Source organism: Chenopodium quinoa, unplaced genomic scaffold, assembly GCF_001683475.1.
Source record: "Chenopodium quinoa cultivar QQ74 unplaced genomic scaffold, ASM168347v1, whole genome shotgun sequence".
Taxonomy (NCBI): Eukaryota; Viridiplantae; Streptophyta; class Magnoliopsida; order Caryophyllales; family Amaranthaceae; genus Chenopodium; species Chenopodium quinoa.
This window is the reverse complement of record NW_018745540.1, coordinates 2649077-2666183: the sequence shown is the minus strand read 5'-3', so window position 1 is coordinate 2666183 and position 17107 is coordinate 2649077. Positions and strand designations below refer to the sequence as shown.

The following is a 17107-nucleotide window of genomic DNA, read 5'->3' as shown; positions in this document are numbered from 1 at the left end:
CAACCTAGCTGCCTTATAGTATTTCATGTGTATTTGTGTTGCTATTTTTATACAGACATTTATTTTTTGTATTCTAATTTTGACTAAATTTATATCTAGCATGCATACTAATTAGTATTTGCCCGTTACAAACTACAAAGATAATGTCATATTTTAAAAACTTAAAATGATAATGTCAAATGTTACAAACTTAAATAATAATGTCAGATCTTACAAACTGCTATGATAATGTACAAAATGTTCTATACATAAACTGCCAATAGATTAGTAATCCCTCTTTGGCGCCCACTGCCACTGCGCAAGGGCCCGGTCCAAATCATCAATAGCAGCTCTACCTGATGCTGTCGTCATGTTGTCCCTCTCCTAAAAGAGTCTTTGTCCCACCTGCATCATCTTTCCCATCCACTACACACAACAAAAAAACATGAAATTCAATAACGATATATAATACTAAAAAAAAACCCCAACAATAAATGTTTTATGAGACATACCGCATCCACGGCAGTGGGCGGTGGCACATCATGATCATCGGCGTCGTCGCCATGGTCGAGGTCTCTGATCAACCTCGGGTGCGAATACCGGCTGTACCATTCCATGTAATGCTGGTCACACATGGCAGTCACCCCAGTTGGCGGCCTCTGCAGCTCCGCAGTCCATAGGCGGGCAACCATCGAAAACTGCTCCCACGTGGCAATCATGCTTTCCCGGCATTGGGCGACGTACTCCTTCGACGACGCAGATCGGACTGCCTTACTGGGCCATGCTGGTAGAGGAGGGACAACTTGGACAAATCCAAGCTGGAGAAGACAGCGCTGGGGCATGTACGCCTCTACGACCTCACGATACTGAATGAGTCCCGTGTAGAGGGTCCTGGGTACCCTATTACTAGGGTTCTGGCCGAAAGGCATCCAGTTCACCTACACACATTTTTTCAAATTAGTAAGATTCATATAATAAATGCATCACAATATAAAATTAGAAATACTTTATACACTTTACCTTTAAGGGGGACATCCTGTCAAGCAATAACCGTATCGATCGGAGGCGATCAACGGACTTCTTCTCGAACCGCGAACTCCACGCACAGGCACGTGGCATCCCATCACCAATAGGAACCGGGTCGCGGTGTGGTCGAAATGCAGGAAAATACTCGTATATCCAGGACTGTAATAAAGTCAGACATCTAGTGATACCTTCCGCGTCAGCCCGACTCGAGAATCCTAGTTGGTGATAAAGATACGCCAACGTAGCCAAACCCCAAGAAAACTAGCCTACTCTGTCGGGCTCACACGCGTCAACTATGTCGCGTGGCCTGAGCATGTTTCCGCTCTTATCCGGAAACAAGGTACACCCAAGGAGAAGAAAAACATATGCAGCCAGTTGTGTGTCATGCGTCCTACGTGTAGTGGGGTGCAAACAATGCTGCAAAACGGATGCGATCTTCACACTGCCGTGATCCCAAACACCAAGCGCCCCAGTGTACAGCACAACCCTGTCCACCCCCAACAGCTCCGCTAGTAAATCTGTTTGATCCGCATCGGTCATAACAGAAAGTCATTTTCCCTCTGCGCGAATCCCAAGGATGGCCTCGACGACATGCAACATGATCGTCATCTCAGCGAACGGAAGGTGGAAAGAGTTCGTATCCGGCTGCAATCGCTCAATGAAAGTCGTGATCAGCGTTCAGTCAATCTTATCTATCGTGCATGGTGGCAGGAAGGTGACCCACTCTAGTGCTCTGCAATCGGACGAACATCTCGTTCTCCTCCGGCCAAACCTCAGCCCATCTACACAAAAAGTTACAAGTCTTTTCCTGGGTTTGGCATTTCAAAATGCCCGTATCTAAAGCCCTCTCCTGGACCTCCCAGATACGGGTAGCTATGTGTCTTGGAAAGCTAGGAATCACACTCCCGTCTAAAGGTCCCCCAGCCACCTCACCCCTCACCACCCAAGAATTATTAACGGCCCTCGACCGTTTTCTGCTTACCGCAGACACAATGGACGCAGATGATGTGCCAGATCTACTAACAAATCTACCATCTTTACCCTTACGCACATCTACCCTATGCGTCTCATACATATCATCAAGCCTCTGACTGAATGAACCGTAATCATCATATGGTCCACTCTGATCGTCCATCCTAAGCACCACATCCTCATCTGCGTCCTCCTCCTCCTCTTCCTCATCACCATCATCATCTTCATCCTCCTCAGGGTAGTGAACCCGTTCTCTGCGAGCCGAGGCCGAAATACCACATGATCTAACGTGTCTGGGCCTCGAGCTCTCCATTGAGTAGTTTCTACTTCTAATAACGTCCATACTCTTCCCCGCACCAGGTCGAAAATGCGATATCTAACTCCATTTAAATAACGAAAAATAATAGCAATTGTAATTATTATTATTTATATTAATAATCTATTTTTTAAGTACAAACAACAAAAATTAGAAATAACTAGCCAAAAAAAGTATCAAATAAACAAAAAAAAAACTAACAAATTGACATAAAAAAAATTACAAAACACTGAAAAAAAAATCTAAACAAAAAAAAAATACATACAAATGGAAAAAAAAAAAAACCAAAAAAAAAAATATAAGCATAAAAAAAATTAAGAAAAATAAAAAAAATACAACATAATTGAAAAAAAAAATATAAATACATACAAATAATTGAAAAAAAAATATAAACATAAAAAAAATACAACAAATTTGAAAAAAAATATAAAAATATACAAAAAATTGAAAAAAAATATAAACATAAACAAAAAAAAAAAAAATTCTGAAAAAAAAAGTTACAAAAAAATGAAAAAAAAATATAAACATAAACAAAAAAAAAAAGTACTTGGCGTCCCATCCAGACGCTAGCCCCACGACCACGACGGCGGCGGCTGAGTAGGACGCCAAGGCCACAATGGCGGCGCCCACGCAAGACGCCACCATCGTGGCCCTGGCATCCCAATCAGCCGCCGCTACCGTGGGGCTGGCGTCTGGCCGGGAAGCCAAATCCACGGTGGTGGCGTCCTGCTTGGGTGCCGCCGCCGTGGGCCTGGCGTCCCAGCCAAACGCCCCGCCTCTTCGAGGTTTTTTTAAAAAAATTTTAATTTTTTTTAAAAAAATTACCTTGACATCGTGTGACCGCCTTTCCTTCGCCTCCGTTGCCGCCAATTCCTTGCCTTGCCGCCTCGACATTGTAGTTTGAAATTTTTTTTTAGAGAGAGGTGATGAGAGTAGAGAGAAGATGAGAGTGTGTGAGAGTTTTTTTTTAAGCATATAAGGGCAAAAGTGTCAATTCCCCTAAAATTTGTGGTATTTATGTAGAGATTTGCGGGCGATGTTTAGCAATCCACTATAAAATTTTAAACTTTGTGAACAACCTAGTGTTGTATTTCATATAAAATGAAAGGAGTATTTACATAAATACCACTAGATAAATGATTTTTATTTATCGTGAAGATGAATCGGGGCTCTCTCATGATTTTTCCAATGCAAAATAAACAAAAAGAGTAAACAAAAAAAACAAACAAAAAGACATTTGTCATTTCACTCATTCAGTCATTTGTGATCACGGACAATTATATAAGAGATTTTGTTCCTTGAATATCATATACTCAATCCTTACTCCCAAAGAAACCCGACAAGAAGTAACGACAATTCGTCGACGCGGAGCACCTCACCAAATTTCGTGTTAAAGTAACGTAGTTTAGATAATTTCTCTTTACTTAGGGGAGAGAAAATTCTGGGAAACCGGCAATTTCTTCTGCACTTTCCGATCTCCATTTCCTACAACAGTCGGCTAATACAAACACCCACAATTTTGAAAGAGATGTTTTGAATTTTGATGGGGTTAAATTTTGTTGTTATTACTTTTTAAGGCCATAATTGCTGAGGAGTAATTTAGGGTTTGTTTGGAATTTCTGGGTTTTCATTTTCATGGAGTTTTCATGGCTAAATTGTTTTCGAATCACCCTTCTTTTGCTCCTCATTGTCGCCATTGCTACAGCTTGTTTCACGCTCCCCGTTGAAAAGGTCGTGTTTCTTTGACCCCCTTTTGATTGTTTCTTGATTGGTTTTGTTTTGATTAGGGCTTGAATAATTTTGGGTATGGTTTGTTTATTATCAACTTTGAGTATATATTATGTATGGTGTATGATTTTGATCCATTAATGGAGTAATTAATTTATGAGCTATGATTTTTAAAATGTAAAAGCTTGCAACTTTCTGTTTTTCTAGTTGAGTAAAATCATTTGAATTTGGTTTTGATTGATTTTTGTTAATGCCGGGAAATTTTGCTTGTAGTGATGAAATGGTGATTAATAATTGATTCCATGAAATGAAATTGAGTTTTGAGTTATATTTACAATTTTTATACATGAAGTCCGAAGTTACACTCCAAGCAAACCGATCAATGATGACGGTTCTATATCAAGGATAATTTCCTTAATTAAATTACTATTACCATCACAAAATTGGTGTACTGGAAGAATTTAACTTGGATTGTTCAAAGCTTAATTATTCTTACCATAAGTTTGTCAAAGTCTGTATTGAGTTATGCTGTGAACTAATACTTCTAGATTTATCTTAGCTCTTAGTATTACTTATTTGAGGTTATTGTTTGTAGATTTTACTTTGACATTATGGTATTAAAAATAGATTGAAATTAATAGTTGAACTTGATAAAATTTGATGTGGCTTATCATGTAAATTTGCTTTCATTTGAAGAATGGATTAACTTTGGGCTTTATAGTTCGCTATGCTGTGTAAGGTATATGAATAGATTAACTTTGGGCTTCAAAGTTCTTCTGTTTTTGTTATCTTATTGGTTTTGTAGCATTTGCAACATTTTTCTTGTCAAGTTAAATGTGCTGTATCGTTGTCTCTGCTTGCAGATATTAAGAGACTTCCTATTGTGGGTGGATCAAAACCTTGGAAATTGGGGGCCTTTAGTTCTGTAAGCCATTTGATTTTGTACTTCTGAAACAAATTTGCCTGATAGTGTTTTGCATTTGTTTTTCCCTTCAAGCTATATTCTTTTACACCTTACAGTTAGTTTTTGACTTCTTTTTACTTTTAATTTTTAGTCTTTAAGTCCTGTGTTTGTTATGGTCTGTAATAGATGCTTGATTTGTTAATAATTATTTGAAATTCCTGTGAATCCTTTCCTTGGGGTTGTTTAGTTGGCTTTTCATATAATGTCATTTGGATAGTATTTTCTTGATGACAATTTTACTAACTTTGTAGAGAACTAGGGATCTGAAATCATCCCCCTGCTGAAAACATCAACTTAATTTCTGAGTTCTGATTGTGGACTACATTTATTTTTCCCAGGGGAGTGTTTATTGTTGTTGGGGGGGGGGGGGGAAGGTTCAGCCAAATTAACTTTGTCAGAGAAGATTATAAGTGTGTTTGTTAAGTTATTTATTTATCCAAGGATGTCAAAGGTTTCCTTAGAAATACAAAAGAGTTCCTTCACTTCCTTGTATGTTTAAGCCTTGTTGTATTTTTATACAATATACAAGGAGAAAAGGAAAATTTAAGGAAAACAATAGAAACATTATGCCAATTCAAGAAATATCTGTCAAACCAATAATAGAAAAGAGAAGAAAATGGAAATATGAGAGGGGAAGGATAAGAGAAGAAAACAACACAAATATAAAGGTTTTTTTTTTTTTTTTTTTTTTTTTTGGGGGGGGGGGGGAGGAGGTCAGGGGACTGAAAGGCAATATAAAGAAGAGGGAAGAGGAAGAGGCAATATACCTCTATTTCTTATTATTTGCAACAAAGGGGTATTATTTGTCTCACAAAAAATACCCTTGCTCCACCCCCTCTATTCTGTCCCCTGAAGCATGTTTTCTGCTTATGGGATCAGCTCTACATGCGTGAATAACTTAGTTGTCTTCAGAAGGAAAGATAGTTCAGTCACTTCTTGTAATAATAAGATATAATAGTTGATTTTAGCTGGTCCTCCATTGTTGGAATTTAAGGGTCGTAGAAGCAAAGAAGGGAGATTTTCCACTTAGTAACTGCCATTAGTAATTTAGTAGCTTTAGTGCTTTTTATCTGATGGATCTTTGGAGGACTCTTATTTCCTCCGTGTTGAATTTGTCCTTTAATGGAATAGAATTCTTTACTTTTCTTCTACATGTGAAATATATTGTTTATCATATTCCAATCGTATATTCTTCCTTCTCTTTTCCTAGTAAGGAACATTTCAGATTGGCTATTCAAACAATTCTGTACTGTCTCATCTTTACTCTTTTTGAAAAAAATTAACTTTCTCTTGCCTATTTTGTCCCCGTCTCTTTGTCGCTCAAAATCAAATAAAATGCTAATCTGTTATTTTATTTTATATTTATTTTGTTGAGAATTGTTGATGTTCTTTAAACTTTTATTTTTTTTTTTTTTTTTTGGGGGGGGGGGTCTCTAGTAAGGACGTCAGTGGGGCGGGTCAAGTAGGAGACCTGCCCCATTTCCGCCCCAATGGGGCGGGGATGGGTCTCGGTTTGGCGGGTGGTGGGGCGGGGGTGGATTTTTAGGTTGTACCCGCCCCGCCCCGCCCCACTTCGTACACGCCCCATTTTCGACCCGCCCTACTTCATACCCGCCCTACCCCATTCCCACATCTATATATTTAGAAAACAAAATTATATTTTATACTATTTTTGTAGGAAAATTTGTCAAGAATAAGCCAACCTTTAAGTGATTAGATCAAAATAAGTCAACCTTTTGATTAACTAAGAATAAGTCAACTTTATAGGATATTTTCTCAAAATGAGTTAAAACCGGTTGAATTGGAAAGTAACCAGTTCTTTAGGTCAATATTGCCACATGTCAAAAGTTGATTGGTTCATTTTAAATTTTTTTAATTAAAATTACTTTAATTAATTTCAAAAAAAAAATATTCTTGAAAATCCTCCTCCCCTACTGCAAACCAGCCTCCACCCTCACCTCTACACACCTTGCTGGCCGACCACTGCCCCCATAGTACACCAGCACGCCGGAAATAGCAACCGTCAACCCCCCACCTCCGACCTCCGCTCCTAATTCCTGCCCCCACCCTGACCCCCTTTTCACTCTCACTTCCCACCGCCGGCCTCCCTCCACCCATGACCGAAAACAATCCCCCCACCTTGAACGCCGATGAAACCCACCTTTGCACCTTTTATCTCGCAGACCATAGCCCTCAAGCCTCAACCTGACACCTTTAGCTCGCCTTCTGTGCACCGCAAAAATAAATCCACCGCCCCTCTTGAACGACCGTAAAAACATCCCCGTCGTCCAACAATTCATGAACAGGTGGAGGTGGGCTGGTGGTTGGGGGACGATGGGCTGGTGAGTGAAGGGAGACTTGATCAGGGGTGTGGACTTGTGAAACAAAAAAAGTCACCTGTTAGTAGGTTACAGGTCGTTTAATCTATTTTGAGAAAATACCTTATAAAAGTCGACTTATTTTTTGTTAATAAAAAGGTTTGCTTATTTTTGAAAGGTTAGCTTATTTTTGACAAATTTTCCTTTTTTTTATGAAAAAATTATGTAAATAAAATAGTAAATATAATACTTTGTAATACACTTAAATTATTAACAAAAAAAGTGTTTAACATTAACAATGATTTTGTTTTTTTTTATTTATTTATTTATTTTTTTATTTTTTATTGTAAGCTATATTAATTATTTGGGAGGTGGGGATTATGCGGGTCTTGGGTGGGGATTAGGTGGGGGTGGATATCCAAGTGGGGGGTGGGGTGGGGATGGTTTTAGAATTGTATCCGTTGGAGCGGGGATGGGGAGGAATTTTAGACCCGTTGTGGGGATGGAGATGGGGATGGGTATGAAAAATTTAGGTAGGGATGGGGATGGGAAGGCCAATATCCGCCCGCGCCATTGACATCCCTAGTCTCTAGTGTTATAATAAATAATAAAATGCCAAATTTATCCTCCTTCCCTGGTATTGTCATTTGTTAGCTCTTATAAATTACTGTGAATAATGATGCTGGTCCAAGCAGTTGTTTGATCTTTTTGTTTTAGTTGCTTATAGGTTCTGCAGTGAACTCTCTAGACCTGCTGCAATGGTTACATATTCTAGAAGGAAAGATAAGGGCAGGATTGTAATAACATGTGAGAATTAGAGTCAAGGGTAGCAGGGTTATTTTATAGTGAAATAGTTAGAGTTTAGAGCATTGTGCAAGACAGGAAATTGTTGATGTACTAAAGGGAAGAGGGGCTCATTGCAGGATCGTTGTGAAAAGTGTAGAGAAAGAAACACCTTGGAAAGTTCCAATCTTTCTAAAGTTGGCATAGGCTGTAATTGGTGAATTATTATTACCCCATAGTTCATCAATAACTGTCATATCTTACTCACGTTGCCCTGATTTTTAGCCTAGTTTATTTCTCATTCCAAAATTTTGCATTTTGTCTGAAAGGTTTGAGCTAAGGATCAACTTATTCTCTGAAGTGGTGATATATATATCCTTGCCTTCTTGGAATGACATGCGATACCTTATTCTCAGAATCTCAGTACTGTATATTATTGGTGCTTGGAGCCTTTGTTTAATTTTGACTGATTATGTGCACCTTTAATGTTTATAGGGCTGTTGCATACATCCCTCTGACTATTTTGGCAGTTCCAGCTTCAGTGCTCACGGTAAGTTACGAGTAATAATATTTGATTTTCATTCTGTTGCAAAAGAGGTTACATGCTAGTTTCCCCTTGAGATTCTCCTTGATTTGACTTGTTTCTCATTAGTCAAAATACTCCCTCCATTTTTTTAAGTGCTCCATTGGGACATTTTGCACTATTCACCTGACCTATTTTGACCAATGTTAGTGATTTATACACAAGAAAAAAATATAATCTTGTGGGTATTTGTTGGAATTTTCTCAATGAATAGTTTGTTAATATTCAATTGTTATAATTTATACTTATTAATATTGAAGATATAATTGGTCAAAAATCTGCATCGGCATACGTGCCTAGTCAAAATGAAGCGCTTAAATAAAACCAGAGGGAGTAGCTTTATGGATTGTGATGTATTCAATTTCTGCTGTGGACTCGGGTTTAATGTGTTGCTTCTGTGATAGATTGGAATTTGTGTTGATAAACCATTTCTAGTGTAAATGCATTAGTCATTGACCTGATGTGCTCTTCTAAATGTTTTTGGAGCCTGCCCAATCACTGAATTTATACTTACTACCCTTGGATTGATGAAGGTTTAAAAAAAGGCAACCTCTGAGGGTTTTTTTTTTTTTTTTTTTTTTTGACATATTGCAAGAGTTTCTTGGACCCTTACATTGAAGCTGAGAAAGTTTTTGGATGAAACTGAGGGGAAAGGTTAAATAATATATCATAGCTGATATTAACATTTATTCAGTTTGCCCTCCGTGCCTAAATGCTAAAAAGATGAAGTAGCACAAATGGTTGAGTCAGGTGTTAATGTCTCATTATGATTTACCATTAGATATCGAGCCTTCCTACTAATCTTTTACGCTAAAGGACGTGTTTGTTGTCTGCACTTTGAATAAACTTTGTCTGAATTTTCCTGTCCCCGAGTCACTGTCTTTGATACTACTGTATTGATTGGACTTTCCGTTTTGCAGCTCGGTGGTGGCTATCTTTATGGGTTGCTTCTGGGTTTTGTTGCTGATTCTGTAGGTGCTACATTGGGGGCAACTGCAGCTTTTCTTTTGGGAAGAACTGTGAGTACCTAATCTTATTTTTTTTTTTAATTGGAATTTGATATGTGAAGGGGCGGATAATTTCTGTATGTAGTTTTTACTTCGCTATATTACACTAATATAATTCCTGTATCTAGTTGAATCTCATATGTCATTGTGAGTTTTGAATTTGAACTTATGTGATGGTATATTGTTGGTACCTCATTGCATACATTCTGAAAGTTAGTTACATTTTTCTTTGTTCTGCCTATAGCAGGATATACTTTAGTTACTTCTGTAATGTGGTGCATGGATTTATCTACCTTTGAATCATGTGTGCAGATTGGAAGGTCATTTGTGATTTCTAAAATCAAGGATTACCCTAAGTTTCGGGCTGTTGCTATTGCTATACAAAGATCTGGCTTTAAGGTATGAATGAATAGTTGAGCACTGTCATTTGCTTGGCAAATTCCATTCAACGGTGGTTTAATATACATTTTATATTAATACTTGGTTCATGACTCCTTAGTCTTATTTTTTTATTATTAGATTGGGGAACTTACTAATAGTGTAATCGGTTTGTTATGTGTTAGCTGACTCTTAATGTGGGCTTGAAAAATTGCTAGATTTTTTTTGTTTTCCTAATTACAACCAACCAAAATATATACAATTCTTTGCTTGAGACTTGACTTTATGAGGTGGGACATGGATAAACTGGTAGGTCTGAGGCTGCCCTTTTACTGTTAGTGCAATAATGATTCTCAAGAAAAATCTAATACCAATATAGGCTGACTGGCAAGATGGATCGAGGAGTAACTGCTTTGGAGAGTCTAATGTAGCAATACTGCCTTGTGATTCAGAGGGCCATGTAGCTATTATTTGTATCTGATGATTGAAAATCAGGATTATTAAGTGCAGGAGATTTCTTCAGAAATTTTAGGCCTGTTGGTTAAGTTATTTAATTTTGTTAGAACAATTTGGACCAGGTTTTTTTTCCCTAAGAGAATTCTAAAAAAACATTCCCCTTTTGAGATTCATTATACTGTACACCATACCTTTATTGTTTTTCATATATTGATTGACATTTCAAAAAATTTTGGGTACAATTGAGGATTTTGGGTTTTTCACATATTTCAGCCGTACCCGTCCCCGGTATTTCAGCCTCATAGGTTATTGGGAGTGTTAATGACTCCCAAGTTATGTCTGTTAATTTGTTGACAGTGTGGAGCTTTTCGGGCTTTTGAGACCATGATTTAACCTTTATATTGTAATTTGGACTTTTGGAGTATAATGGGCTCAATCAATTGTTTTTCATCTTAGTTGGTTTGAAATAGTAGTTTAGTGGCTTGAATATTGTTGTTTCCTTCCTCTCCCTAGTGGAGTAAGTGATCTAGAATTGCTTAACTTTTATCTAATAGTTCCTCTGTCCTTTTTTAGTTGACAAGTTTCTTTTATCATGTTTGTCAATGCACAAGCGGGTTAATATTTCTAATTTTCAACAATTCAAAATTATAAAAAGGTAATATTATGAAAATATACATTAAGACGATTTAACAAGATCCCACATGACTATTCTATCGTTATAATAATTCACAAATACTAATCAAAGTAGAGTTTGTGAACAGTGCTAAAAGTCGAAGCGTGTCAACTAAAAAAACATGGTGGAAGTATTTTCTATGGATGATGGGCTTGATTTTTTTTTTTTTTTTTTTTGTTTTTGTTTTTTCTTGAAGGTGCTGTAAAAACAAGGGATTTAAATGTATGAATTTGTCATTCTCCGGGTTCTTGTTCAGTAGGTTCAATCCCCTACTGTTCCAAGTTTATTTGTGTTTTAGATTGCAGATTTATTAGTCTATCTCAATTATAATCTGTACAACATAGGCTTTGCTCAATTCAATGTTGTCTTTCAGAATTTACTCGTATTTTTATTATTCGTCTCTTTGATGACTTGATTCCGTAATTGTACAGATTATAGTCTTGGCCAACAACATTGCCTTGGTAAATTCTGAAATTGTACTTTGACATGGTTTAAGTAAATGACGGCCTAGTCTTTAAATCTGCAGGAATCATCACAGCTTCTGTCATGACTCTCATGAGGACTTGAATTGTTTTGATGATGTTGTTTTGCTCTCTTTGAAAGTTAATAAAAAAAATTCTTGTAGGTTTTATTAGGAAATAGCAGAATAGGTGAGACTGTCTAATAAAAAATTCTTGTAGGTTTTATTAGTAAATAGCAGAATAGGTGAGACTGTCTAATTAATCTTGCTCTTGAATTTTACCTTGAATTGTGAATATGTGATGTACCATGCTATTTCGATATTGGATGAGTCTGAGTGTTGAAGCCAAATGATCAATTTTTTTAGCGAAAATATCTATTGTTTCTCATTTGGTCAAGGGTTATTTTAGCAATCTCTCTGAATAGCATGCAAGTTTGCTAGACTATTAACATTTTAAACTTGCAAAAAAGATCGTGTCCTCTCTTTAGGTTCTAGATGAGGGTCTATTTTATTTCTTTTGGGGGAAAAGGTGAGTGGTGGACAACGGATGGGTGCTTGCCTTGTTGTTTTTTTTTTTTTTTTAAATTTGTATTTTTTGACTCATCCATCATTTGTTAATGTGCTTTTTTTTTGTTAACAGATTGTCTTACTTCTCCGGCTTGTTCCCTTACTTCCATTTAATATGTTGAACTACCTCCTGTCTGTAACTCCTGTTCCCCTGTGGGAATATGTCCTGGCCTCTTGGTTAGGGATGCTGGTAATTTCTACTCTCTGTTTATTCAAATCTGGTTGTATGTTCTATCCAGTTCTTGTTTTTCGGTTATATTACAGATTGTACGTTTTTGTTTCATTTTATTTTAGGCTTGGGTCCCTAGAATTTTTGTTGTAGCGAGTGCGCGAAGATATCATCATATTTGTATTTATTTGTCTTCTATGCTTGAAGAGAAAGCTTAGGCTAGGAAAAAAAGTCTTTTGGACTAAGAATTTTGACTGCAGTATATAGAATTGATTGCATGGATGAGAATGCACTCTCTATCTGTAAAGTACATCCCTGTAAAAATTGGTCAGTCTGGTTCTCCTTTGAAGTTTTATGGTCAAACAATGTTCATTATAGCTCATCTTTATCAACAAGAGCAACAACTGAGTGTTTACTGTTTAAGGACTTGAAAGTGAGTCTACTTTGACCCTTTCTGAAAAATGTTGATGGTTCTACAAGATGGTCTTTATGCAAACTATCTTTGGTGATTTTATAGAATACCAAGTGATCCATTAGAAGGTATAGTGCCTAAAATATAGTTCTTGTCAAAGTAATTTATGGTATACTTAATGCTCAGTTGGATTATTGTCCAATTTATCTTCCATTCCTCTACGCTAGAAAAATTAGCAGTAAAACTGTAGAAAGGTGCATCATATGATGCATGCATATTACATAAAGCTTGATTAACCTGCTGATACACTGTCCTTGACAAAGTGAAGATCCCTCTGTCTGTCCCATACCATGATAACTGCTTAAATAATGTGGATTCGGTGTCATATTTATTTCATTTACGCTTTGTTTGGATAGCATAGAAGAAGGAAAGGAAGAGGAGGGAATGAAGAAGACTGGGAGGGAAGAGAAAGGGAGGGGAAAGTTGTGTTCCACTTTCCCTCCAAATCTCACCAAATTTGGAGGGATTATGCTTATTAAAGAGAGAGGGAAAATTGATCCTTCCCTCTCCTTCCCCTTCCTTCCCTCAATCCTTTACCCAAATAAGAGAAATTGTCCGCCTCCCTTTATCTTCTCTTCTTTTCCTTCTATCCAAACAAAGTGTTAGTAGGACTATAGTATTGAATTCTCAATTTGCAAAAGCTTTGATTTCTGTGGGCATGGCTGCCCTGCCTTTTGGTTACGACTCTTATGAGAACATTGGTGATCAGATAATCTTTTAACGTGTTTGAATTCTTATTTCAAATTATGTTACAACCTAAGGTGTTATTATTTCTTATAACGACTTACCAACCCCTTTCTTTGGGAAATTTAATTAATAAATGCTTTTTTTTTTTTTGGTTTTGATTACAGCCTATAACACTTGCGTTGGTGTATGTTGGAACAACTCTCAAGGATCTTTCAGATATCACGCATGGATGGCATGAGTTCTCTCCCTCCCGTTGGGTAAGATCTGGTATTTTGTGCTTGGATATTTCAACGATTCAGAAAGTAACGTTTTCCCTTGCTCATGGCTGTTATAGTTATTACAAGTATGTTCCAGTGGTCTGGTCTCAGCATCTTATTGAAAGTGTGATTTATCTACTGGCAATACTACTTGTGTTAACTTGTTAGGATTCCTGCTTACTTGATTACTTCCAACTTTGTCTAAATCATGACCTCTACTTGGGCTGCTTTTGCTCCACCCCCCCCCCCCCCCCTCTCTCTCTCTCCTTTTATGGAATTTAAACTAATTAGTGTTATTGTGGATGCAGGTATTTCTTGTATCAAGTATTGTGGTTTCAGGTATGTTGTCGTAGATGCCTCTTCTGCGTTTTATAAGCAGTGGCACTGATTTATTCTATCTATATCTCGATTCATCGACAATGTGCAAACCAATGAAATATCTGATATTATTTATATGTTATTGTTATTAGAGGTGCTCTAAATTCTAATGGCGTATGTATTCTGAATTTTGATGATTTAGACCAAACCTATACTTCTATATTGCATTATACAAGTAATAAATAATCCAAACATCAGAACGAAATTTTCAAGGTTTCCAATTTTGAATGAAAAGTATGAGTATATCTATCATGCTTGAGCTCATCAAGGTCAATTTTTTGTTATTGATATTTTTAACTAGCTATGTTTGTTCTGTGTTGAATAATTTTAATGCTCTGCAACTTTCGTATTAAGTTACTGTAAATTGACTATCCTTGAATGGTAAATGGAAAATTGAGCACAATTCTGCTTTGCATCATCTTGATAGTTCGTGTTGCTTGCAGTGATATTGATGGTTTGTGTAACTAAAGTGGCAAAGACTGCTTTAGAAAATGCATTAGCTGAAAATGAGAATGAAGATACCCTGTCCTGCTCCGAGCTGCCTATCTCAGGTGATCTGGTAGGGGATCTTCAACAGCCTCTCATTGTTAGTATGGATTCGTCCCAGGATAGCCAGCAGAGCTGAAAATCGGTAGAATTTTTAGAAATTTTCTACTCTTCATTTTGTGCCTTGAAGCCTCATGCACTAATGCTTTGTACTTTTATCTTTGTGCAGCAACATGTGTTCGACGTTCCTACATTTTGTACAGCCTTAACATTACTTTTCCGTTCATGAAATTGGCCGATAATTTCCTTTGTGTATAGCCTTTTTACTTATGCTGATCTGAAAATGCTAATTTGAGTTAGTCAAGGTTGGTAAGGAGTTTGCTGGAGAACTCATGTTAGCAATTAGCGAGAATGAAAGATGCTGATGAAGATATTATTGAAAGAAATATTTTCGCTGAGCTAGGCTTATAGCTAACTGTTAGTGTGCGCCCTTTTAATTTTTTTAAAACATCTCCTTACTTTTTCCTCTTTTTTTCTACTCATGTAACACTTATCTCTCTCTCTGTAATTTTGTCAGTTGTTGACTATTGTAATTAACAATTTGCTATTTAGTGCTATCTGCACCAATATAAACATGAGAAAAGGCTTATAGTCTTCTGAAGTTTAGTTTGAGATATTTTATTTTCATGTCTTGTTGTCAAAAAGGAAAAGAGAAAAAATAGTGATGTATAATGTTGTACCCCTTTTTAACAACGATTAAAGGTGATCAGATGAAAGGAATCACGACCCCTTCCTCGCAGCAGCTGCCAGATTTGTTGTACCATATGCAAAGACAATAAACTTTCAGCTATTTCTGAATGTCATCTCTTGACTTGATGTTCTATGCTAGGAGTAACTTCACTACTTTGGGATCTCCAATTGCTTGTGATGCACTTACATGTTATAATGAACACTAACTAGAACATTGTCTCTCTAAAAAAAGTTTTGCCTTCTCTCTTCAAAACAGAGCCCGAGTGTCGTTGCTCTTATAAGGTCACCGGTGAGCATTCTTCGAAGGTTCCGAGCTTGGTTAGACACCGTTTTCTCCTAAGACTAATCCATACGCTTCGATTTTTTGGAGTATAGTTAGAGTTAGGATTTCAATTGGGGAATTCTTCTTCGGCCTCTTGTTTCAAGGTTCAAAGGTGCACTAGTTCAGCGCCTTCTTTTAGCCACCAGTAGTTACCTGTAATACCCCTCATGATTGCTTTAAAAACAGTTTAATATACTACTCATACTAACAAGATGCATCTTGTTTTTAGGGAGCTCATATGCTAAGATACTTCTCAACCCTTGATGCGCATTTCGTGACAATAGATCCCTCCCTAATTTGTCTGGGGTCGGAGTGTTACATTACCTCTTTTGTCCCGTCGGTGAAGACGAAGCGGAGTACGGGTTTCCTTCATTGCCAACTTTCTCTTCTTCTTGGTATGGTCAATACTTTTGTGTAATTAAGGGAAAGCCTAGTGGATAAGTTTTAGCTTTGTCTATGGTGTTTTAATATGTTTTGTTTTAAGTTTTTATGGCTAGCTTTGAGGAACTAAGGGGGATGTTGTGTATTTCACATGTTGAAGACAATGATGTCTCTTCTCATGGGTAGTTTATAGTTGGGCAGTTGGAGAATCCGTTTGATATTCTCAATTTTGTTAAGAGTTTAAAAGATGAGGGAAACATGTTCTACAAGCAGAATCAAATGGGTCTGCTATTGCAAAATACTCTCTTGATCTTAAGATGTTGTCCTTTGCTTCAATTTGTAGTGATGAAGATAAATTGATGTTTTCGGGCATAGTTGTGTCCCTTAATCTAAACTTGGGTGCTAGCTTCATCAAGGTGGTAGACTATGATAGAGTGGGTCAATTATGTTTAGCGGTTTTGTGTTTTGATCCTTCTAATGTGAAAGCTTACTTCAGAAGGGCGAGTGTAGCGTTAGAGCTCAGTAAACCTACCTTAGCTTTCATGGATCTTGCACAAGCCCTTAAAATAGATTCCAATAACAGTGAGTTCCAACAAAAACTAAAGGAGGTGATTTTTAGGTCCCTGGATTTTGTTGGTGAGGCACTTGCAGTAACAAGGGAGGATGAGAAGTTTAGAGATTATGTTCATTGTGGGAAGGAGAATAATGGTAGGAAGGTAGGAAAAAAAAAAGGGAAAAGAAAGGAAGGAGATGGTCGTGGTGATGGTCATGTTCAAAGGTATGTAGGTGTGAAAGACGGCACCAAAATGGAAAAGAATGTTGATGGCAATTCTTTGGATTTGGAGGGTGAAGTCAACCCTACCGACCAAGATCTTAGGCCCAACATTATTGATAACAATTGTGTCCTGAAGGGAACTTCCAAAACAAAAAACCCAAATCTGACAGGGTCAAGTTTTCGGTCTCCAAGTCGGAAGCGAATTGATTCCTTTTTGCAT

The 17107-nt window shown here is 37.2% G+C and overlaps 1 protein-coding gene across 1 annotated transcript; it reads left to right on the top strand.

The window, feature by feature from the left end:
* Positions 1 to 3446: 3446 nt before the first annotated feature.
* LOC110716016 (TVP38/TMEM64 family membrane protein slr0305-like) lies at positions 3447 to 15320 on the top strand. The gene is made up of 10 exons (XM_021894650.1): positions 3447 to 4024; positions 4885 to 4946; positions 8582 to 8636; positions 9590 to 9688; positions 9989 to 10075; positions 12284 to 12400; positions 13703 to 13795; positions 14104 to 14134; positions 14617 to 14804; positions 14889 to 15320. The coding sequence occupies exons 1-9, from the start codon at positions 3929 to 3931 to the stop codon at positions 14796 to 14798; spliced, it is 822 nt and encodes a 273-aa protein (XP_021750342.1). The 5' UTR covers positions 3447 to 3928; the 3' UTR covers positions 14799 to 14804; positions 14889 to 15320.
* Positions 15321 to 17107: the final 1787 nt, after the last annotated feature.